The 25,323-nt window shown below is 49.4% G+C and overlaps 1 protein-coding gene across 5 annotated transcripts in view; it reads right to left on the bottom strand.

Moving 5' to 3' along the window:
• The window catches only part of ATP2C2 (ATPase secretory pathway Ca2+ transporting 2), a 70,201-nt gene extending 45,089 nt beyond the window's left edge, over positions 1 to 25,112 (bottom strand). For 3 of the 5 annotated variants that reach the window (XR_009216455.1, XM_058528385.1, XM_058528383.1), the window contains exons 1-3: positions 24,910 to 25,112; positions 4,751 to 4,861; positions 2,700 to 2,816 (exon numbers count right to left, since the gene is read on the bottom strand). Coding sequence is in view for 4 of the 5 variants with exons in the window: in XM_058528385.1 (XP_058384368.1) it covers positions 2,700 to 2,816; positions 4,751 to 4,861; positions 24,910 to 25,008 (327 nt within the window). In the remaining variant the exon portion in view is untranslated. Of the gene's footprint in view, positions 1 to 2,699; positions 2,817 to 4,716; positions 4,862 to 24,909 lie in introns of those variants that run through there. The other 2 variants (XM_058528384.1, XM_058528386.1) reach the window with 2 other exon arrangements.
• Between the last annotated feature and the right edge of the window lie 211 nt (positions 25,113 to 25,323).

Raw genomic sequence — 25,323 nt, 5'->3', positions numbered from 1 at the left:
GCCACCGGGCTCCCTGGCCCCCACCTCCCGCCCCTGGCGGGGCAGCTCCCTCCTCCTCCCTGCAGGCTGCACTCGCCTGAGAGTCTGGGAGCAGAGGACCTGTTTCTGGACAAGGGACCCTCCAGCCGTGGGCCCAGGGTTAGCTCAGGGGTGCGCAGTCCTGGCCGGGGCCTGGGAGAGCTGGCACTGGGAGCTGGTCTCCAGCCAGGCCTGGACCAAGTCCCTCCTCGAACCCCGATTCCAGTCCTATAGTCTCCTCTCGCTCCCTCTCCTGAGGCTGGACCTCAGCAGCTCTCCACGCCAACAGTGATACCACCAGCCTCCTCCCTCCCCCTCCTGGAGTCAGTCCCAAGCACCGGTCCTCTCCCATCCAACACCAGGGAGGCACGGCGAGACACAGCAGACAGGTGACAGGGTGAATGGGAAGAACCCACATGTCCACCGGTAGTGGACGCTCCAGCCACAGACGACCAGACTCTTCCTGGCACACGGGGCCCCTTCTAAGCCCCACATGTGAAGGGAGACAGGTAGAAAGGGGGATGTTGAAACCTTGCTGTGCAGGGAGCTGGTGACACACCAGAGAGGTTTCCTACCATAAAAACAGCCAGCCTTTCTGGAGCACCCACGGCGTGCCATGCCTGTGCTAACTGCTCTTCCCGCCCCACTTCGTGGCCCTGCCTACCCTAGGACACAGGCACTGCGAAGTGGTCCTGCTTACAAACGAGCAACCTGAGACTCTGAAAGAAAGGGAAGTGCCCAAGGATTCATGCTGGTCGGCTCAACTCCAAAATCTGTGTTCTGAATCTGTAGACTCAGGGGTGGGGGCAACCTTTATCAAGCAGTTAATATGTGCTAAGCTTTCCTCTTCTTATGTAAAACTCAGAGCAGTACGTATTTATTGGTCCCACTTTCTAGACAGGGAAAATTGAGGTTCAAGGAGGATCAATAACTTGCTCAAAGTCACAAGGCTGGAAAGTGGGAAGTGAACGGGGCGGCCTGATGTAATCTACCGTTGCCTCATGACTCTGGGCAGCCGTGTCCTGACAGTGAGCCTCCTGAGATGGAGAAGTAGGGCTGCCTTGTGAAGTGGTGAGTGCCCCGCCACTGGAGGAGAGACGGAGAAACACAACATCCAGCAGGGAGCAGGTGCTCCACGAATGTAAAGAAGTAATAAGTGAGCGCAGACGGGCTCTCTGTGGCTGCCTTCCAGTCCTGCAAGGATTCCCACAGATGGGTCCCTGAACGGACAAAATTAAGATGAATTAAGCAGGTTCCCTGCTCTTAGAAATGGAAGAGGTTCATTTCTGGGGAGGCCTTGGTTGGAGGAGTGCGCTTGGTGTGAGGTTTTGATGGGGCAGAGTCAGGAAGGAGGACAGCAGGGGAATGGGTGAGGGGGTCCCAGTGGAAGGGGCAGCCAGGGTGGAACCAGAGGGAGAGCGTCCCCCACAGCCTGTGTGTCAGCCTGCTTCCCTGAACTCCAACTTCCAGGAGCCTCCGCTGCCTCTCTCCAACACTGGGGTTCCAGGAAATTTCTGGGTTGACCAGAGCCACCTGCTACCCAGAAGCCTATTTTGGTGCCAAAATGCGTCAAGGAGTGACAGCTCTAGTGCACTGAGAACCGACCAATGAGCAGGGCGGGACTGGAGGGGAGGGGAGGTTGAGGATGCTGCAAAGAGGGCTGTGATTGGTCTCTGAACTGACCAATCAACAAAGCTTTAAATGCTGAGCCAATAGGAAGGCAGCTGAAGCCTTGGGCAGCCAGAGACTGAGAGAGAGGTGTCAGGGATGGGAGAGGGAGTGCAGAAGGCCAGGAAAGGGAAACTGAGGCAATCTGAATGGCTTCAGGTACCTGGGACATTCTGCCTGTTAACAGGGGCTTTCTGAACTGGTACTGGATGAGTCATGGGGGTGTCCACCTTCAGACTGGCACTTGCAGCCGTGTCTATTTCAAATTTTTCTTTCCTCGTTCCAGTGGCTCCAGGCATTTGACTCGTGTGTCATTCACTCAGCACCTTGCCGGCACCAATGCAGCGGCTGAGGAGGGCAGGGGCTCTGGAGCCAGCTGTGGCGTCACTCTCCGGCATTGCCACTTACTGCTCTGTGACTTTGTGCTCGGGTTGCCAGATAAACTACAGGACACCCAGTTAAATTTGAATTTCAGATAAACAAGGAACTTTTTTTTTAGTATAAGTAGGTCCCATGCAACATTTGGGACCCACTCATAGTAAAAAATCGTTCCTTGTTTATCTATTTGAAATTCAAATTTAACAGGGCATCCTGTATCTTCACTTGCTAAATCTGACAACTATACATAGCCGCGGGAAATATTTCCACTTCTCTGTACTTCACCCTCCCCCTCTCAAAATGGGGATCAGGAGGAAGATTAAGTAAGTTAATGCTTGCTTATTTACTTACTCAGTTAGCATGGTGCCTGGTGCGTGGTAAACCCTGTGTGAATGTAACAACTATTATTCATGATCCTGGCTGCCTGGGTAGTTAGTGCTCTACTCATGGCCATCCCTCCTGCTGGCTAAGAGCAGCCGGAATGAGCGGGGAGCCTTCTTTGTCTTTACAGTACAGCCACCCCACGCCCTGGGACTGGTCCAAGGACACCTCTATCCATATTTAAAGAATGAATGCCTGCCCCACCCTCCCTGGTTTACACTAGTTAATGAAAGAAATGACACCTACAATCTTACCTGATCGAGATATTTCTTCCATGCGGGTTCGGTATTGTTAGCGACAAACTCGTTCCAGCCGTGGACCAGCCTGCGCTGCGTCACCGAGAACTCCGACAGGCCATTCTGTAAGTCCACCTGGAAGGAGATGGTCGGGCACAAGCTCACCGATGGGCCAGTGAGGACCGAGGGGCCCAGGTCACAGAATTCCCACTCAGGAAGCCAGCCATCTTCAGGATAGATGAGGAAAATGGGCCGTCCACAAAGGAGAGGGGACTGGTTCAAAGACCCCGAGCAGATAGGGGCAGAGAGAGAAGGAAAACCCACAGAAACCACCATCCAATTCTTTTTCAATTAGACCACATCTCTGCCCTACAATCACAGCAGAGACGACAACACTGGGCCTAAATTTCAACAAGTGCCATTGTAGTATGGAATTCTGGAAATGCAAAAACACATATTTTCTTTTTTTAAAAAATAGGCCTTGAGAATGTAAAGGGTGCAGCTGCTATGGAAAACAGTATGGAAGTTCCTCAAAAAAGGAAAAATAGAATTACCACACAATCCAGCAAACAATTCCACTTCTGGGTATATACACCAAAAGAATTGGAAGTCGATCTTGAACAGATATTTGCACACCCATGTTCACAGCAGCATTATTCTCAATAGCCAAAAAGTGGAAGCAACCCAAGTGTCCATCAATGGATGAACAAACCAGTCACAAAAAGACAAAAACTGTATGATCCCACTGATTTGAGGTACTTAGAGTAGTCAAATTCATTGAGGTGGAAAGGAGAAGGGTGGCTGCCAGGGGCTGGGAGGAGGGGAAATGGGGAGTTAGTGTTTAATGGGTGCAGAGTTTCAGTTTTGCAAGATGAAAAGTGTTCTGGAGATTGATTGCACAACAATGTGAATGTACTCAACATGATTGAACTGTACACTTAAAAATGGTTAAGATGGTAAATTTTATGTTGTGTATTTTACCACAATTAAAAAAAAACAGAAAAAAGGCAACAATGAGAGCTAAAACTATTATATCGTGCATACACTGTGCCAGATACAGTGTCAAGCTCCTTAAATAAAATAACCTTAACCATAGCTAATTTGAGTCAATGGTAACTTAAGGAAACTTTGTTGTTCTAGTTGCAGCAAAGGTATCCTTGTTTTGAAGAAGCCCACAACAGGAAATCTCCACAAGTGGTAGAGGAGCCAGGGAAAGCCGCGTTGACTTCTAGATTCTTTTGAATAGAGACAGAAAACCAAGCTCATTTACCAGGCAGGGAAAAATGTCTCAGTCCTTCCCCTCTCCAAAGACTAACATGCAGGACTGGAATTTAAACAGACTTGGATTATTCTTAAGAAAAGACTGGCGTGAAACACTGGCTTCCAACTTCCTTGAGATTGTGGCCTGCGCCCTTTTATTAGTGGATTCTTATTTGCTTTCTCAAAGTGTGGTGGGTTATGAGTAAACACACACCCACACACACATCATCCTCATGTTTGCTCAGTTTTCTAAGTCAAGCAAATTAAAAATATAAGCAAGCAAAGTCCTTCAGCTTCAGAAAGGAGCTTCATGGAGTGAGGGTGGGTGTTTTTTTGTTTTTGTGGTGTTTTTTTTGTCTTGGACTGGCCAGGAATTCAAATTCACTTGAGAAACTTGTGGGAATTTGGTTTCAGTAAGTGGCAACACAGGATTATAAACGATGAAGGGTGTGACTAGGGGATGGTTACGAGTTTGAGCTTTGATGTCAAAACACCTGGATTGAACTCCGGCTGTGCTGCCGCGGGGCTGTGTGGGCTACCGCCTTCCCGGTGTCTCCCAGCGAGAGAAGCGTGTACACGGAGGGCGCCTGTCCTCCGGGAGGGGCCTCATGAGGGCCAGCTCTACGGACAAGGCTGATGATGGTCGACGTGGGAAATCGGAAGGGTTCCACATCAGTAGTACTTTGTAACGATGAGAATAACAATGGAATATAACAGAATTCTAAAGCAGCTTTCAGGACTTTGTGTGGCTTTCTTCTTAATCTCAAAACCCTACCACAAATGGCATCGAATGCAGATTCAATTCTTACGTAAAATGCTTTGGCCAAATCCTCTTTGTGGCATTTGCTCGCTTCCTTGGGTGGCAGAGCCACCACCGTCTTCTCTTTTTCAATGGCTTTTGACTCACATTGGTCACCAATCTGTGGAAAAAGCAAGAGGGCTGTTAAGCACATTGAAGTGTTTAACTGATGCGTCTTTTTAAAGCAAATCACACGTATAGAAAGTGTGCCTGTCTTGTGTACAGCTTGAATGCTCACTAACTGCCCCATATAACCAGCCTCCACATCAAGAACAGACACTACCAGCCCCCAGAAGCTCCCTCGTGCTACTCACTTGGCTGAAGGGTAACGGCTATCACGATCTTTGTCACCACTGATTAGTTTTGCTGGGGTTTGAACTTGATATAAATGGTAACATGCAATACATACTCTGTCATGCCCGGTGTCTTTGACTCAATGTTGTGAGATTCATGCGCGATGCTGCATGGAGCGATGGCTTGCTAAATTTCTGCATAGTATTCCACTGAATGAGTATGTTACATTTATCCGTTCTACTGCTGATGGACATTTGGGTTGTTTCCAGTTGTTGGATTTTACTGATGCAGCTGTTTTTAAGCAAACCTACTTAACAGAATTGGAACTTGCAAAGCTGACAGAGCGGGGTGACAATTTACATATTTAGAACTGTGAACCTTGGACTCTTGGGATTCTCAATCAAATATGCACCATATGATAATGAGTGCCCCCAGTGAGGATAGGTGGTGTCACAGCCTGTTCTGTGGGATGTTGGAAATAACCCAAGAAATGGGGGAAGACAGCTGGGTTCTGGGTGTCTGACAGGCCTGGGAGGGAGCCATATGAAACACCTGGAGGGTGTGAGAGGCCATGATAACACAGGAGACCTCAGAAGCAGGACGCTGCTGGGTATTTTTGCAAAATTATTCCTAGTATTTTGATACTCAGGACATGATAATCATCTTTTCCTTTTCCACCAGGTTGCTGGGCACTGGGAAGGAGGAAGGGGGAGAAGCAGTGGCTCAGCTCTTCCTTCAGCTGGAACAGAGATGGCAAATTCCTTGTTTCCCTCTTGCCAGCCCCTCCTCCCCCACACGAACGACGTCCCAAATGCCTCCTTTGCTTAGAAAGCTCCGCTAACCGCATCAGTTCCCCGGGCGCTTCTCCCTGTGCCCGTGACCCGGAAGCAAGCAGTGATTACACCAATCATTCGACAAGCTCCGCCATCCACTGTGAGCTTTCCTTAAGTCAATACTGTGTTCTTCATTGTACAAGTTTCACTTTTAAGAGAAATGTGCGTCATAAAATGAGACAGAATGCTTTTTCTGTTCTCAAGATGTGGTTCAAATAAAGCGCTCACTTCTTGCTCACACCACAGATAGAGGCAGTCCTGGGGTGTGAGGACCTGCCTCCTTGGCTGTTCTTGGTCTTGCGATTTCTTTCTGACCATGAAAGAAATCACACCCAATTCACTTTTTATACAACATCTCAAGTGACCCTGAAAAATGTAAATGCAGTCTCCATGCCCATACACACACACCGTGCTTGAAACATTTGGACAGATTCCGGCGCTCAGGATAAAAACCCAACTGCCTTCAGTATGGCTGCTGCCGACCCAGCTCGTGTCCATCCTCCACGTCCTCCTGGTCTTGGTTGGGGCAGCAGCATACCTAGCTAAAAATCTCCTTCCTAGGCCCATGAGACACAATGCTGCCCACTGGAGGAGTCCTGTGTCCCCCAGGAGCGGGTCATTCTAACGTCCCTGCAGGCGCCCCATTGGCACATTTTCATGGCCGCCACACCACACTTTAAATCAGGGGTTCTCCCCCAGGGGCAGTTTTGCCCCCAGGGGATGTTGGCAATGTCTGGAGACTTGTTTAGTTGTCAACCTGGGGGGCAGGGGTGCTGCTGGCATCTAGTGGACAGAGGCCAGACGTGCTGCTGAGCATCCTACAATGCACGGGACAGCCCCCACAACAAGGAATCATCTGGCACAATTGTCAGCGATGTGGAGGGTGAGAAACGCCGCTCCAGAGACAGACAGATTATTCTGTGTTGATGTCTTCCCAGACCAGGTTAGTCAACTCGCCGTACCCTCTCAGCATTTAGACTTCTCCTAGACAGCACCTGCACAATTGCCAGCAAGTGATTATCACTTAAACACCTTTATCTGCTTACAATGCAGCCACTCAGGAAGGTGGGGACCAGTGCCGGGTACACAGGGGCTGCCCCACGAGCATCTGTCATTCAGAGCTCAGGACACCAATTGAAATGTCCGTGTACTCAGCTCCATTGGGTAGACGACTGGATACACGCCCCCCTCAGCCACAAGCCTCGGTTTACCCTCACGGTCAGTGTTGCGCAGGAGACAGTCCAGCTCCACTACACAGCGGGTCACCTGGGTGATCACAGTTCCCTCATCTGCAGAATGGGGATGATGATGTCCACTTGTCGTGCTTTTGAACAATCAAGCGAGTACCTGCATGTCGAGGGCTCAACGCAGCCCAGACCCGCCGTGAACCCCCAGTAAATGCTGGCTCAGTACCTGCGGGGGGACCAGGCCTCCGGCAGTGGGCTGGGATCACAGTGATGGTGACATTGCATGGGTGGCTCAGCCACGTTTAGGAAACTCAAGAGCAGGAAGCAGCACAGCGTGACAAAAGGAGCACAGAGGTAGGAGTCACACAGACCTGGGTTCAGACCCCACTCTGTCACTGCCCAGCCCTGTAACGGTGGATGATGGTGTGTGTCTCAGGTAGTTCTGAAGATTAACAAAACCTAACTGTAAATGCACCTTGCACGTGGCAGACGCACTCAGTAAATATTCCACAAAGCACCAGCAACCTAAAGAAGGAGAGGGATCTGGGGGTCCCAACCCCGGAGTAGACGGCTTCTCTCTGTGACCTTGTCTTGCTGGGGACTGATTTTCCCTGTTTCTCTGAGAGGCTGAGGTTTCTACAAGTCAGTCTAGAAGATGCATACATGCTTGAATCTCTGTGTTTTTAATGAACACTAAAACTACAGGCAGGAAAACTGTGAATTCTGTTTTTAAAAATCCCCTTTGATTTGCATTTGACGCTAGTCTCAAATAATTTTTCTATATTTCAGTTTTTTAAAAAAGGTCCATCGGCAGATGAGGGATAAACAAAATGTCCACAACAATGGAATATTATTCAGCCTTAAAAAGGAATGAAGTGATGATACATGCTATGTTGAGGGTTGAATTGTGTCCCCTCAAAAAAGATATCTTGAAGCCCTAACCCCCAGTACCTCAGGATGTAACCTTATTTAGAAACAGAGTCTTTACAGAGGTAACCAAGTTACAATGAGGTCATGAGGATGGGCCCTAATTGAATATGACTGGTGTCCTTACAAAAGGAGAAATTTGGACACAGAGACAGACATGCACAGAGGGAAGACGATGTGAAGAGATGGAGAGGATGGCCCTGTGAACAGCCTCTACCAGCCAAGGGCACGGGGACTGCCAGCAACACCAGAAGCTGAGAGAAAGACATGGAACAGACTCTTCTAGAGGCTTCCAAGAGAGCAAGGTCTCGCCAACACCTCGATTTTGGACTTCTGGCCTCCAGAACTGTGAGAATAAATTTCTGCTGTTTTAAGCCACCATAGTTTTGGTATTTTGTTACAGCAGCCCTAGAAAAGTAATACATTCTACAACACAGATGAACCTCGGATACATGATGCTAATTGAAAGAAGCCAGTCACAAAAGGTCACGTATGATATGATTCCATGTTTATGAAATGCCCAGAACTGGCAAATCCATAGAGACAGGAAGTAGATTGGGGTTGCCAGGGGCTGGGGGAGGGGGAATGGGGCGTGACTGCTAATGGGTGTGAGGCTTCCTTTAGGAGTGACAAAAATGTTCTGGAACCCTCCATCGGGGGTTCCGCTAGAAGTAGTGGTCACACAACATTGTGAATGTACTAGATGCCATTGAATTGTTCATTGTAAAATGATTAATTTTGTTATGTGAATTTCACCTCAATAATATTTTTTAAAGAAGAATTTTTAGGGGCCAGCCTGGTGGCTTAGCGGTTAAGTGTGCGCGCTCCGCTGCTGGCGGCCCGGGTTCGGATCCTGGTCGCGCACCGACGCACCACTTCCCTGGCCATGCTGAGGCTGCATCCCACATACAGCAACTAAAAGGATGTGCAACTATGACATACAACTATCTACTGGGGCTTGGGGAAGAAAAAAGGAGGAGGATTGGCAATAGATGTTAGCTCAGAGCCGGTCTTCCTCAGCAAAAAGAGGAGGATTAGCACGGATGTTAGCTCAGGGCTGATCTCCCTCACAAAAAAAAAAATTTTTTTTAAAGCCATCTACAAGCCACAGACAGGAACTCCCTCCTCGACCTTGAACCAACTGGCAACCCTGACTCGATCCTGGTCCCACCAGCATCAGGTCTCAGACCTCCACCCACCCCCACCCCCACCCCCAGGGGCCTTTCCATCTGTCCCTCTTCACCGTCTCTCCCCGTGAGCATTTCACCATGGTTTCCACCTTAAACACAGCCTCCTTTCTGGGCTACCGTTGGAGATGTACGTGCTCTTTCCCCTCATTCGCCAAATTCGAGCTCGGGAGAGCCGTCTACACTTGCCAGCTACACTTTTTCACTTCCTATCTGCATCTCAACTCACTTTGGCCGGGTCTCCCAGGTCCCTCCTTGTTCCAAGGCTGCTGGGATGTGGCCCAGGACTCGAAACGTCATCAGCGAGGGCTCATGCGTCTCACTGCGAGGTTGTCACTCTCAGAAAGCAGAGCCCGGGGATCAGGACTGAGCATGCGGCCCCTGTCCCAGGCTTGTGGGTGGCCTGCCCGGGGCGCTCACCGCGGCCCTCTCACCCCCTTAGGAACACGCGCTTTGTGGACATCTGTCCAGTTTGAATCAGAGCATATTCCGTTTCTAATGAGAGTGGCGCTTCCTGATTGAGGTCGGGTGCCCTCTGGGGCACCCCTGTTCTCGCTTCCTGTCAAACCTGATTCGGGGGAGCCACCCCTCCCTTCTCTTTTGTGTCTCCTTTTTTTTAAGTTTTTTTTTTTTTATTTTGTGAGGAAGACTGGCCTTGAGCTGACATCCACGCCCATCTTCCTCCACTTTATGTGGGACGCCGCCACAGCATGGCTTGACAAGTGGTGCCTCGGTGCGCACACTTAACCGCTACGCCAGGGGGCCGGCCCCCTTAAGTTCTTTTTTATTAAGGTGAAATTCACGTAACATAAAATTAACCATTTTAAATTGTACAGTTCGGTGACATTGAGCACTTTCCCAATGTTGTGCCACCACCGCCTCTATCTAGTTCTGAGACATCTGCGTCACCCAAAGGGAAACCCCATACCCACTATGGGTCACCCTCATTCCCCCTCCCCCAGCCCCTGGCAACCACCAATCTGCTTTCCATCTCTGTGAATTTACCTATTCTGCATATTTCACATAAATAGAATCATACAGTATGTGTCCTTTTGTGCCACCTTTGTGACCCCCAAAGTATTGTTTGCCCACGGCAAAGAGACGCATGCTGGCGTGCCAGGACTGGTGATGATGAGTGGGGCCTTCCTGAGCCCCAAGGAAATAGTCTGGAATGTAGGGACTTCCTCGAGTATCTTCACCAAGCAAAGACAGCTGGGCACTGATATTTAACCTCGCGGAGGCTCCCGAGGGAACCACAAGGGCAAATATGGCCTTTGCTGAAAGATGACTTGGCTGAGAAAGCGAGCTGTGAGCTCACTGCAGAGCAAGCGAGTGCGTGGCACCTGGGGGTGAACCGGCCCCGCCCTGAGCCAGAACCCTGCGTTCTCTGCCTTCCCAGCCTTCCCGCCCAGGTCGACGGATTCAGCTCATTTCAGACACTTACTGAGTGAGACCCCAGTGATCACTTCCCTGTCGACTGGGCTTATACAGACATTGATTTCTTCAACATATTTGTCCAAAACTCCCCCTGTGCCTCGGTTTCCCCTCTGGAAAGGGGGGGGTTATAATAGCAGGGACCCCCTAAGGCTGCCCTGGGATAATAAAGAACCAGGGACACGGAGCCCGGCACCCAGGAAGTACTAATCAAACGTGAGCAACCGGGGTGATGAAGGGGGACAACTGATGGGGACGGGGGGGGGTTCTCATCACCTGGCAGCTCCGAGAACACAGCTGGGCAGGGGAGGGGTGTGTGCGCTCTGAATAGGGCTGCCAGATTTAGCAAATAAAAATACAGATGTCCAGTCACCTCTGAACTCCAGATAAATAGCGGATCCTTTTCCAGTAAACGTGCTTGCCAAACACTGCATGGGACATACATATCCCTAAAAAATGATTCACTGTCTATCTGAAATTCAAATGCAACTGGGCGTCCTGTGCAACACTAGGTAGGAACAAGCTGAGAGATGCTCATGACCCATATGGCAATGCCATGACAGACCTCCCACTATAAAGAGGACGGGCGGGGGCTGTGATTCAGAGATTGTGAGAAAACAGCCACGAAGAAGGTGCAGGAGTGGGTTCCCAGGGAGTGGAGAGGAGGCCTTCTGGGTCTCAGGAAGGACAGGTGGAAAGGCACCACGAGCAAGCGCATGGCCCGTCTGGGGAACCCCAAGTGCCCTGAGTTGGCAAGAGAGCGTGCAGACCTGGAGGGATGGGGCCAGAGAGAAAGCCAGGGCCCAGGGAACCACACAGCCCTCCCCTGAGCCTTTGAGAATTTCATAATATGGGTGGATGCAGTTACTGGGATCAACGCAATTGGAGAGGAACAATGTAAGGGTCACGGGAACTTAAGAACAATCAGGCGGGCATTGTTAAGGAGGCGACATTTGAGACAAGGGGCAAATGAGCCCCACTCAACGAAAAGACTTCCTTCCTTCCAAAACTTCCATAGCAGTCTTTCCCAAGGCATGTATCTGTGAATTACCTACTTATTCCTGAGTCTGGTGGTTCTCAACATGTGGTCTTCAGCACAGCATCATCTGAAATTTGCTAGAAATGCAGATTTTCAGGGCCCATCCTAGAATTAATGGATCCTAAGCTCTGGGGGTGGGCCCTGCAGTCTGTGTTTTAACAAGCTCTCCAGGGGATCCTCATGCACTCCAAAGTTGGGGAGCCACTGGAATCTTGTAAAACTATACCTGTTGGGGCCTCTCCCCAGATAGGGGGAGTGGGGCTCAGCCATCAGGGCTCCTAAAAGCACCAGGTGATTCTAACACGCAGCCAGAGCTGAGCTGAGGATGCCCGGCTGGGAGACGCGCTCAAAGAGCAATCCCACAGGTCCTGTTTTTAAGGGGCCGCCATCTTGGAGAAGAGAAAAGGCTGTGATCAATGCGCCAAGCACCAGGGGGGACATGATCGGAGCCGGGAGAGCTGTGGGAGTCCAAGCAGGCAGGGCTCCTTCTGCTTCCTGGAGGAGGGATGGTGGTGAGGCCCTGAGGCAGCTGGTACCCCCAAGTCCCTCTAGAAGTTGGGCAGACAAGGGAAGGAGATGCCCAATGAAGGGGGGGCAGAGGACAGCTAACATCATAATGACAATAAAACAATACAACTCTAGGTACAACCATCAATACTAATGACTCAGCAGATATGACAGCTATCATTTTGAGATCAGACATCCTATCCAACATCTGACATATACAATCTCATTTAATCATCACACCAGCCCTTTGAGGTGGATGCAATTTTTATCCCCACCTTACAGATGAAGAAATGGCTGAACTAGCTGACTCCTGAGCCAGGATTTTAGTCACTGCTCTATGAAAACATGAGAAAACTTCTTTGTGGGTTTTGTGTTGTGCGGATGGGAGAAAGCAGATGGAGAAAGACTTTCTGGATCTTCCAAGCAGAGTAGAGGGAGAAGATTGGGAGCAGAAGACAAGCTGAGCCTGAATTATGGCCCCAAAAGACGTCCACGTCCTAATCCCTGGAATCTGTGAATCTGCTGCCTCACATGGCAAAAGGAACTTTGCAGATGTGATTAAATTAAGGATCTTGAGATGGGGAGATGATCCTGGACGATCTGGGTGGGCCCCATGTCATCATAAGGGTCCTTATAAGAGGGAGGCAGGAGGGTCAGAGGAGGAGACGTGAGGACAGAAGCAGAGGTTGATGTGATTCCTGGCTTTGAAGAGGGAGGAAGGGGCCACAAGCCAAGGAATATGGTGGCCTCCAGAAGCTGGCAAAGGCAAGGAAACAGATTCTTCCTCTAGAAGGAACCAGTCCTGCCAACACCTTGATTTTAGCCTGGTGAAATTGGTGTCAGACTTCTGACTTCCAGAACTGTAAGAGAATAAATTTGTATGGTTTTAAGCTGCCAAGTACGTGGTCATTTGCTACAGCAGCCACAGGACACTGACGCCCCCTCCACCATTGGCCCCGGGAAGGAACCCAGTCTCTGAGCTCCTAGACTCCCAGTCCTCCCTATGCTCAGCACACTGCTGACCTCTTGTCCACCTCCAGCACTGGACCATGAGCCTCTCGGGCACCGGCTGGTCTTATCCAACTCACACCCCAGTGCCCAGCAGAGTAAGGCAAGTAGAAGATGCTCAAAAATGTTTGTGGGGGGGAGGGAGGGAGGATGGGCACCGGAGGATGCTGAGCTACCTGGAGGGTCTCAATGCCCCCAGGTGCTGGGGGCCATGCCAGGACTGGAGGGAGGGGGAGAGGCAGGTATGGACAACCATCATGCACAGACAGCCAAGGGGGCAGCAGTCAGAAGGCACAGTCACGGGTTACAGAGCACGGTGCTTCTTCTCTCTACGCTGCTGCTCTTGGTGGTGGTTCAGCAAATGCCCCGTGTGGCAGCCAGTGCTGCTGGCCCAACTCCCTGCACAATCTCCTCTCACCAAACCATCCTTTGTTGGTCCACTCATCCCTCCCCCACCTTCTTCCTACGTGCAGGAAACTATGCCTGGTGCCTCGGGAAAGCAGACACAGTCCCTGCCCCAAATCGAGAAATTACACAAGCAAGTTTATTTCAAAGAATAATCAGGACTAATAGGAAAAAAAGAAACCATAGAAGTACTAGAAGAAACTATGGACTACAGTTTTTTTAAAAATCTCAGAGTGAGAAAGGACTTTCTGAGTGTAAGACAAAGCCAGATGCCACAAAGGAAAAGACTGATGGATTCACCACATAAAAATGAGATTGTCTACTGCAAGGAGCACAGCACGCTGAGCTCAAAGATAAAAACCACACTGGGAAAATATCTGCAGGTTATAACAACGATGAAGAATAATTCCCCAGGGGCCGGCCTGGTGGCGTAGTGGTTAAGTTTGTGCGCTACGCTTCGGCAGTGGGGGGTTCGCAGGTTCAGATCCCAGGCACAGACCAACGCACTGCTTGTCAAGCCATGCTGTTGTGGCGTCCCACATAAAGTAGAGGAAGATAGGCATGGATGTTAGCCCAGGGCCAATCTTCCTCAGCAAAAAGAGGAGGATAGGCAACAGGTGTTAGCTCAGGGCTAATCTTCTTCACACACACACACAAAAAAGAATAATTCCCCAAATAAATGAAGAGCTCTTACCTCTGAAGAAGGGAAAGGACTACCAATTCATGTTTTTATAAAACAGGCGAAGGATATAAACTAAGAGTTCACAGAAAAGGAATGATAAATAACTTTGAAAGATGAAAAGATAATCAAACTCACTTAAAATCAGAGGTGCACATTAAAACGACTTCAGTGTACCAGCCTTCACCTATCGGATAGGTACAGTTCAAGAAGTTTGTGACATGCAATGCTGGGAGAGCCTCTCATATATGGCTGGGGGAGGTGAATTGGGACAAGCCATCATGGAGGGAAATTTGGCAGCATCGAAGTTTAACATAGATCAGTTCTAGCAATTTTTTTTCAGATTTACTTACTGCAGAATGGTATCTGTTCAGTCACTCATTGCAATATTGTTATAACAGCTAACTGTTGGAAACAACCCACAAGTTCACTAACAAAGGACCAGTTAAATTACTTATGGTACCGCCATAACATGAAACACTATGCTGCCATTAAAATAAGATTATGAAAGTTTTTAATTTACCTGCATGGAAAACATTAAATATACATTGAAGTATAACCTACAGACAGTTGTGGGCACAAATCATAAGTGTGTACCTGGAGGCATTTTTACACATGTATACACCTGGGTAACCCCACCCAGATGCAGTGTAGCACCTCTCCAGCTTCCAGAAGCCTCTCTTGTACCCTCTCCAATTGATAGCCCTCGAAAGATGACCAACATATGGACTTCTATCACCATGGATTTATTCTACCTGTTTAGGAACCCCAGATAAGTGAAATCAGACAGACGTACTCTTGCATCTGGCTTCTCTTACTCAACATCATCTTAGAGAGATTCATCCAGGTTGTTCCACGAACAATGTGGATTAACAATTGTAAGTCCTTCTCTTTTGCTGCTGTGTATATTTCAAGTATCCCATTGCATGGATGTGCCACAGTTCACTTAACTCTTTGCGTGTGGTCGGGCATTTACGTTGCGTCCAGTTTGGCCTGTTATACACAACACTGCTATGAACATCCATGTGCAGGTCTTTTAGCAGATCGAAACCCTCATGTCTCCTGGGTACACGCCCAGAGGCAGAACTGCTGGGTCACAGGTGCACGTGCCTTTAGTTGCAGTAGACACTGCCAAACAGTTTTCCCAAATGGTAGTACCGCTAACAATAGATTGAGATGGAAAAAAAATAGGTGCGCAATATTGTGAGTAATACGTTAGCCTGTGTATAACAAAAAGGAGAATAGGCTTGAATGTGCAAGGCACACCTCCAGCAGAATCCACAGAAATGGGGAGTTGGGGTTGCCTCTGGGGCTGGGCACCGGGTGGCTGAAGACAGAGGCCGTGAGACATCCTTTTGTACCTTTTTGAATCTTGAATCACGAGTAAGAATTGCTGATTCAAAGGGGGAAAAACCCAGTTCTGACCAAGCTTGGGGCAGAGCCAGTGCAGGGGTGGGGGGCTTCCTGCGGAAAGGGATGCAGATGTTAACTGGGGAGGAGATGAGAGAGGATAAGCTCCGCAGGCAGGGACACAGTGTGGGCAAAGGCTGTGAGCAGAGGGAGCCGAGAGGAGGCCGGGTTAGGGTTAGGGAGCACAGAGCAACAGGAGGCTCAGATTCCGAGCAAGAGCATTGCAAAGGAATTCAAGAGGGCCTGCCCAATATTCTTTAGTATTAGGCGGGAAACCCCTAAATGCAGCAAATGGGGTGGAGGGAGCAACCCCAGGCCCCTGTCTCCCTGATCTGGGCTCTAATTCTAGTTCCCAGCTACCAGCCGGGTGACGCTCAGTAAGCCCCTTGACTTCTCTGAGTCTCCGTTTTCTCCTCCGTAAAATGGGAATGATGACACCCACACGGAGGACTGCTGAGACGGGGCGCTGCAATTCCAGCCCCAGGTCAGGGCGGCTTTAGAGATGGTTTCCACTCCCTGATGTCTTATCTAGGTAGTGTCTGTGATCTGTGTGTGTGTGTGATGGCGGGGGGACCCCAGACAGCAAAGAACTATCAATAGGACAAAATGAGATGCACAGGGGACTTATCTTGTTCGGGGGCGGCCAGTGCAGTCGGGGACCAGGTGAGGAGATGGCCGAGCTAGTTGGTGGCCAGTGTGGCAGGGGCCGACAGGTCGTTGGTGAGGTGAGAAGCGTGGTTACACACAGGGAGATTATGCAATGAGTAAATATACCGAGGATGATGGACTGTGGCTCTCACCGTTGGTGGCGGGGGGTGGGGTACAAACACAGAAAGAGCTGGCGCCGACCCTGGGGTAGTTATTAGACTGGAATCTATGGTTTTACATATATAAAACTAAATATGGATGTAACCCCATACACACACACCCCTCCTCTGAGAGGGCCCAGGAGCCATAATACCCCGCAGCATGAGCACACCTCACACCAGACCTTGATTTCTAAGTACATTCTTCCAGTAAAAAGAGCCAGGAATCCTGGGAGAAATGGCTGATTCCAGGGCTGGGGCGGGGAAGGTACCAAATGAGCCTGGAATTTCTTGTTATGCCAGAAAGCAGGGAAGTGCTCAAAGAATGAGGGGGAAAATGTCTGGAGGACACAGAAGTCACCGTGAAGGGACTCCTACGAGCCAAATCTGACAGTCCGAGCAGCAAAAGAAAAAACGCTGGTAACAAATTTTAACACACTTAATAAAATGGGAATTCCTGAGTTCCTGATGATATAGGAATGAATAAACGACTAAATGAAGGGGGAAGAGGCAGCTCTTCCTTCCACCAGAACACCGAGTAATAAACCAGGGAGGGATGATGGAATCAGAGAATCTACAAACAGTGTGAGAGTAACTGACACAGGTGAGGGTCACCAGCGGATGCCGAAACTCAAGAGCAAGATGGTATGAGAGACCGGCTACTGACACAGCCTCAACAGGTCTTTCCACAAAACACTTATTAACTACAACGGGGAAATCAGTCACTCTACAGAAGAGAAACCCGGCCAGTAGGAGCAGAGAGAACTCAGGCAGACCTGGGTCTGAGCTCCCGGGAGAGCCGTGTGGCCCTGGGCAGGTTACTCCACTTTCTAAGCCTCAGATTTCTGCAGGGACTTTTGTAAGGATTCAAAATAACGTGGTGCATCCAGAGATGTTCATTGGAACATGGTTCTAAAAACTAAAAAAAGGAAAGCACTTAAATGCCCAACAGTAGGGAGTGGGTTAAATAAAAATGCCTCCACACTGGTTAAAGGAGAATGTTCTCTATCTGCACATACTGCAGGGATATGGGGAGGTGGGGGGGTTGCAGATGGTGTGCGCAGTATGATCCTATGTATGCAAAAAAATCTAAAAGGTGCTTATGTCGTTGTATATAAATCATAATTACCGTGACCAAGTGCTGCCTTAAATGCTTTATGCATGTTGAGTCATTCCACTCCACAGCAGACCTCTGGTGTGTGCACAGTTCCTACCGCATTGTACAGGAGAGAAAACAGGCATGGAAAAAATTACGGAATTTGCCCAAGGTCCCACTACCGGCATGTGGCAGAACTAGAATTTGCATCTAAGTAGCCTGGATTGCAGACTCCAGGGATCTTAACCACAGCCTCTCTAGAAATGCATAGAAAAGGGGCCAGGAACACCCGAACAGTAATGTGATCACTGTGAACTGATTAGAAGGGAAGAGTACCTCCCTCCACTCCCCATCAAGGAGGAAAGGGGGAGGAAAGAAGTGGGGCAGTGAAGGAGGAGTTGCTTATTGTGCAAATTTTTATTGTGGTTTATGAAAACAATTAAGACAAGTTTAGAAAGAAAAAAGAAGAAAGGAAAAAGAGCCAGGGAAGGAAAGAAAAATATGTATAGTTCCTGGTTCATAAAAGATAGCAGAAAAATAGCAACTAATATTAGCATAATTCAGTGGTCAATGAAGGCGAAACTCACTGTAATTTCAATGTGCTGGTGTTTGGGGGAGGGAGGTACAGAGCAAGGGGCAGCTACAGTGAGGTGACTTCAGAAAGTAGAGACAAGGCACTGCTGAATGAGACTAGCTATCTGTAGAATTCCCCTGGGGGACAGGTACTTCCCAGACCAGAGGAGAGAGGCCATGCCCCAGGGCGAGCATAAAATGTGGCTGACATAAAGAATAAAAACAACAAATACAGGAGCAGTGTAGCTTGAGTGCAAGTCTCAGTTCTTCAAGTCCTGCCACCTCCTCCAGGAAGTCTCCCCAGATCGCGGCAGGAGCATCCCCACCACACCTCCATACCCAGCCTGTGTCCAACTCCTTTCTTACATGCGCTGCTTTCCTTCCTGGGGCTTAGCTCAGTTTGTAATTATGTGCTCACTAGCAGGATTATTTGTGAAGAATGGTCTGTGTGGAGGCTGAAAAGGAGGAATCTAAAGGGCAAGAACTGGCAAGCTGGCATCTCCGACTGCTGACCTCATGACTGTGACCCCCACCAGGGCCAGCTCCACAGGCGGCCTTCTGAGGGCGCGGGCTGCGTGCAATGCCCTGCAATCGCCATCTTGATATTCTTAGTCATTTTTTGAGAAAGGGGCCCCACAAATCACGCAGCCAGTCCTGGCCCCACCACGGAGCTCTTCCCCGGGCACAGGGCCGAGCACGCAACCCAAGGTCAGAGAACAAGGCAGTGATGCATTCCTGATAAAAATTATTGTCGCTTTTTGAACAAGCCATTGTGCAAAGAGTTTTAATAAAAATTATGATCCATTTTTGAACTAAGCATTGCACAGTTTTAAACACATTCTTTCGTTTATTCTCTTTTTATTAATACACTCACGGAGAGAAGGCACTCTCATGTGCGAAGAACTGTGCTGAATATTTACATATGTTACCTAATCTAATCTTCGCAAAAAGCCAGGGAAAGGCATTGATGAGGAACCTAGAAGTCAGAAAGGGAACATCCCCACTTTCAGACAAAGATGTGTAGATGTGGAGAGATGAAGGAAATTTGCCTAAATTCACATTGCCAGTAAGTGATGGACCTCAGGCTCGAACTCTGGGCTTCTGGTCCTAACCCACGCCCTAAACCAAGATCTCTTGGTTAGGCGTGTTCTTCCAGGCCAATCTTCTTGCTCCCATATCCACAAGGGCCCCCCAATTCAATCTCACTGGAGAGGCAAAGACAGGAGGACCCTGAGAAGTACATGGGGGTGGTCCTGGGGTCAGCTGTAAAATAACCAGACCTAACCAACACGGTCATTTCCTTTCAATGGTTTGAAATATGAAGAATGATTATGTGTAGTGCCTGCCTTTCTTCTAGATGTTTCAAGTCTCCCTTTCCCCGGGGACTCCAGAATCATGAATTACGAGCTCGTCTCCCTGTCATGTGCTTGAGTTTCAAATTGGGCCAAACACGTGCTCTGCTGGGCTCCGTTCCCTACCAATGGGAAGGTCACCGGGAAGGTGGCGGAGCCGGGAGAACACGATCCATCCATTTCCTACCAGGGACTTGGGGCAGACGGGTGGGGTTAATAAACATTACATATTTTCCCATTGTGGTCCATAGTTCTCCCTCCCTCAAAATACCCTTCAACATATTTTCTACAAGGAACATAGTGTTATGGGCTGAATTGTGCCCCCCCAAATTCATATGTTGAAGCCCCAACCCCCAGTGCCTCGGAATGTGACTGCATTTTGAGATAGGGCCTTTAAAGAGGTGATTAGGTTAAAATGAGGTCATTAGGATGGCCCTAATCCAATATGACTGATGTGCTTATAAGAAAAGGAAATCTGGATGCAGACACACACAGAGAGAAGACCAGGGGAAGACATGGGGAGAAGACAGCCATCTATACGCCTTCTAGTTCCCTCCCCTATAGGAGCTCTGGGGATTCAGGATCCGGGACCCTTAATAACAAGGCTCATAACATTGGGATCTGAGGCAGGGTTTCTAGGACGGCACCTCCAGACATATCCTCAAGGGCCCACAAGTTTTCTAAGAACTTCCAAACTTTGAATATGTGTTTTAGTGATTTGGCTAATTAATAGAGACCTCCTGGCTGGCCAATAAAGTGCTGTGCTGTGACACTAGTGCCCATATTTGCATCTGTGACAACAATCTCATGGCGCACAGCAGGGATGAAAGTTCCCTGTGGAGAGAAACACGGCGGGGACTCCAGTCGTCACTCAGCACACAGTTGTGGTATTGGCGAGTCAACTTTAAAATGTCGAACCATTGAGTGTAGCCACCTTGCAAGTGGGGGCCTTACACGAGTCCAGTCTCTGTACACAGCCACTTGCCACCACTGACGAGCACCAAGTATGGCGATCAACACAAAGCGAAGAAACAGCCTCTCCACAACGTCCAGCGCTCCCCTTATCTTCGAGTGACCGAGGCATTTCTGCAGTTATCATAGGACGGCCTTTAGAGCTGGCACCCACAGGCTGCCTGCCGGCAGTGGTGGTGAAGTAGGAGGCTGGTTATCCTAAACTAGCAAACAAGTTCTTGACATATTTACGTGCCACTTGTACACATACATGTCATTAGACATTCTCAGCATGAGCATTATCAAAATCAAAATTGAAAGTCTAAATAAACACTAGAACGCAAGATGAATGAAAACACTAACAAAAACAGATAACTCTGGAGATTATATGCCAGGTGTGGTTCTGTTTTTTACGCACATGATCTCATTTAAGGAACTATTTCTTTCCTCTATTGCGGTAGGCAGCCTTTAAGATATCCCAATCATCCCTGCCCCTGTAGTCACACCCTGTGTAATCTGTCCCCCTGCCCAGCACGTGCTAGACCTAGACTCACTTCTAATGAACAGAACTGAGCAGAAGTGGTGAGACCTCCCTTCCAAGATGGGGTTATAAAGAGACTGTGGCTTCCGGTCTTTCGTCGGTGCCCCTTGGGGAAGCCAGTTGTTCAGCCATGAGGCAGCCTCGTGGAGAGGCCCATATAGCCAGGGTCAGAAGCCTGCAGACAACCATGGGAGTGAGCTTGGGAGCAGATTCCTTCCCCCGTCCACCCTGAGAACCTTCGGATGAGACCACAGCCCGGCCACCAGGTGGACTGCAACCTCAGGAGAGACCTTCAGCCAGGAGCACCCGCTGAGCCACACCCAGATTCCTGACCCACAGACACTGGGAGATGAGAAATATTTATTGTTTTAAGCCACCACATTTTGGAGTAATTTGTTATACTGCAGTAGACAACTAATACAACCATTCCACATCACTGGTTGAGATTTAATAAAACATCACCAGTCACATCAAAATAGAGTTGCTACATTTGTACTCTATGATTTTATTATAAACTTAGTTCTGTTTTATTGAGTTGAGTTATAAGCACACAGCTATGTTTATTGCAAGTTTTATGCATATACTTATTTGTCACATTTTGATACAAATGATGTAAAACAACACTGGAGGGTTGCAACACATTTCTTCAAGACGCTGTCATGTATTGCTAAATTTTGAGAAACACTAACAACGTGTGTGTGTGCAAGCCTCGGTTAAGGATTTGTGTGCGTGTGTGTGTGTGTATAAGCCTCAGAATGCCCTCTCATACATTCTCTTCCTGCAACCCAAGTGTGATCTCTTAAAAACACAAATCTGATTGTGTCTGTTCTGTTTACTGCATTCCTAATGTTTGGCATTAACTAAATGAATGACTCTCATGCCCTGACTTAAAACCCTTCGGTGGTTTTGTAGCTCTGGATAAAGCCCTAATTCTTCACCATGACCCAAAAAGTTCCATGCAGTACCCTCTGCAGCCCCATCCTTCTCCTGGCAACCCCTGCACCTTACTCCCTTCTGCCTAGAACTCTGCATTAACCTCTGCCCTTCACCCAGTGCACTCCTCCTAATCTTTGCCACTCCTGTGAATCTCACACGTCCCTTCCCCCTCCCAGCTGTTACAGATCTGTCATTAAACAGTCAACTGTGACCTGCAGTTTGGGATCCATCTCTGCCCTCCAGGATGGGGGACCACCAGGGCAGGCAGTGTGCGCATCTTTTTCTCCACCCCACTCTTGGCATGCAGCATCGGCCTGACACACAGTAGGTATTCCGTGACTCTGGGCTGAATGAACGGGTGAGCGCTACACGAGTCTGTTGGAACCCCGTCTTCACCCTGCAGAGCCCCGGGAAGATGAATCTATCTGTTCACCAACAGGGAAGGCAGCGCAGGGTGGAGCCCAGCATGTCTTGGTGAGGAGATGAGAGATAACTTCCCCAGAGTCGATACCCAGTCATCCAGGAAGCAGGAATTTCCTGTCCAATGTTCTCTGGACCCCACATTCAGGTCGGCAGAGAGAAGGTTTTTTCCAGTAATTAATTTAAGGGGATCTTGCAAATACCTTTCTTTTCATTACGCTGGAAATGCAGCAAGAACGAGCCGTCATCGGAGCCATGAGAACTGCTCAGATTCAGCCTCCGATGTTTTAACTCTGGGTGCTCCCTGCTCCCGTCTCAACCACCTGTCCCCCGCCCAGTCACTCTGCTTTTTTATTCTCCACCACACCTGAGACCGCTGGATCTTAAACTAAACATCAAGGTGTCCCTGTCGGCCGTGCGCCTCCCGCGTGAACTTTGTTTTGTACACGGCTGCATCCTTAGTGCCAGGCCCCACCTGGCCCCACCTGTGAGCGCGACATCTCAGCATGCAGAGACGCAGAGGAGACACGTAAGCTCTCAATAATAATTAATACTATAACTGGGGTGACTCGGCCAAGTGGTGGGGAGTTCGGGGCTACCCAGGACATTGCATACAGCAAGCGCTCGTAAAAGAGAGTTGTGACCACTGTGGAAATGACCACTGTAAGCAAACTTTGCTTCCTTTTCAATTTTTCTTGAGAAAAAAGAGTTCAAATCAGAGGATGTTAAGTGTGAGGGCAAAGGAGGTGTTGCTGAGCTGGCAGGAAACAGGTGGCCTCGCCTGCGGCCTTCCGCCACACTCCGCTTTTCCTTAATTGTCATTTCCTGGGTTTGCACAAGGCCGCCTTCAGAGACGGGACCCTTTGTTTTTCTGCCGGCCTTTGCCGTGGCTGCCTGGTCCCGCCTCCCGTCACTCCCCACTGCCAAGTCATCCCACACCCCCTCAGGGTCCTGCTGACAAACCTCAGTCCACCACCAGGTGCGTAAGCCCCGCCCCCAGCCCCCGCGTAAGCCGCCCCCAGCCCCCGCATACCTACAGACAGTTGAAGACATGCCCCACCCTTGAGGGCCCCTCTGAAAAGCTTGGGGGGGATGAAGTCCACTTTGGTGCTGAGATCAAATTCACCCCAGCATCTCTACACGTTACTTCACCCCCATACCTGGCACACCTGGATACCTGGCGAACCTGGACATCCTATAAAATCTGATTGTCACCAACTGCACATCAGTAGCGTGTGACAGATACCCAGCTTGATGCAAAAATCAAAAGATGGAAGGAAAAAAATAGAGAAAGTAATGTAGAAAAGGTAGCCGTGTTGGCAAACTAACTTCAAACTCCTTTAACAGAACACACTGCACGGCATATAAGGAGCGAAATGGATCTTGGCAAAATACTCAAACTCTATACCCAATCCCTGTGTAACACACATGTCGCTTCAGAAAACTAGAGATCATTTGAGAACTGCTAGTTACACGGCCCTGGGGTCTACCACCCTAGTGCCAGAACTCTCATGTTAACATCTACTTATAAAATACTATTTTTTAAATGCACAAATATTTAAGAAACATACAACCAAACTGTTTCGACTGTTGTCATTCTTTGGGAGGAAAATTAAATGTTTTAAATCAAGGTTTCCCAGCTGATCTTTTTCAGTAAAAAGTAAATTTAACCATGAGGTTTCCCTTCACCGGTCAAGGGCCATTGCAGGTCTGTACTCCTACCACCATGTCCAGGGGACTATTTAGGAATTTTATTTTTGAATGACTGATGAAGCCTAAAAGAAAAAGTGGAATGACCCGGACATGCTTCTGCAGGAATCCAGTGATCTCTGCTTTTGCATCATAGAGTGAGTTCTGCTTACAAAGCAAAGGAGAAAGTTTGGGTCATCTGTCATCCCACGTTCACCCCTGGCTTCTGCAAGTGGAAGGGCTCTTTTGGGACAGCTCTGTCAGTTTGTCCACTGGTAAAAACTCCCTTGCCCAAGAATCCTGTTGGTTTATCCTAGAGGATCCCCTGGAGGTCGCAAAGTCGACACACAAATCCAAGTGGTTTTTAAAAAGTGCACTGGAGACTAGGGCAGCGATGCTGGGAGGCCTGGCTGTTCTCACCTTGATTTCCCCCATTATTGCCACTATAATTCCTAAAACACTTGCACAACAGTTTGTTTTTGTTTTTATATCGCTTTAATTTTTTTTTCCAATTCAAGTAACTTTAAAAATTCACATAGCAACCTGGGTGTGGAGACCCAAGAAATTTAAATTCTCTGGAGTCAGAGAAACCTAGATTAAGTTCCTAGCTAGGTCATTTGGTAGCTGTGCGCCCCTTAAAGGACATATTTAACTTGTCTCGGCCTCAGTTTCATATCCGCAAAATGGGCTGGCGTATGAGGGTTAAATGGCAGCGCCCGGCCCAGGGCAGAAACGCGCGCTGGCGTTGCTACGAAGACGGCTTCCTTCTAGAGCCTGGGGGAGGAGGGCGAGGTGGCGGAGCGCAGCCTGCAGCGCGCGGATGGGATCCTGGGGGTGGACTGCGGTAGGGTGGGGGGTCAGGTCGCACGCCACGCGCCCGGTCGCCCAGACTCACCAAGGTTTCCAACTCGCCCCTCTCCAGCGGCTCGTACTGGCGGCCCGCGCCCGAGAAGGAGAGTTTCTGCAGGAACTTGGAGAAGCGTTTCTCGACCATGGTGAGCGGGCAGAGGCCCCTTGCCCAGCCGCCCGAGCCACCGCGGCCGCCCCTACCTGCGTCCCTTGGTCCCCGGCGAGACCGGGGCTGGCTGCGCGCGCCCAAGCCTCCCGGGCCAGGCCCAGGTTACCAGGTAGCCGCCTACCTGCCCGCCGCAGGTGAGGCCCCGCCCTCGGGGCGGGGCTGCGCATCGGGCGGCACTGGGCGCACCTGGCCCCTCCCCTCACTGCGAGCTCGCCCGGGAGTCTCCCGCCCTTGGGCGCAGCGGCGGCCCAGGAAGACCCGGGGAACTGCCGCGGAGCCTCAGAGCTTGGG

The sequence above is a fragment of the Diceros bicornis genome, chromosome 32, assembly GCF_020826845.1.
Source record: "Diceros bicornis minor isolate mBicDic1 chromosome 32, mDicBic1.mat.cur, whole genome shotgun sequence".
NCBI lineage: Eukaryota > Metazoa > Chordata > Mammalia > Perissodactyla > Rhinocerotidae > Diceros > Diceros bicornis.
The sequence above is the reverse complement of the archived record's forward strand: the minus strand, read 5'-3'. Positions and strand labels throughout refer to the sequence as shown.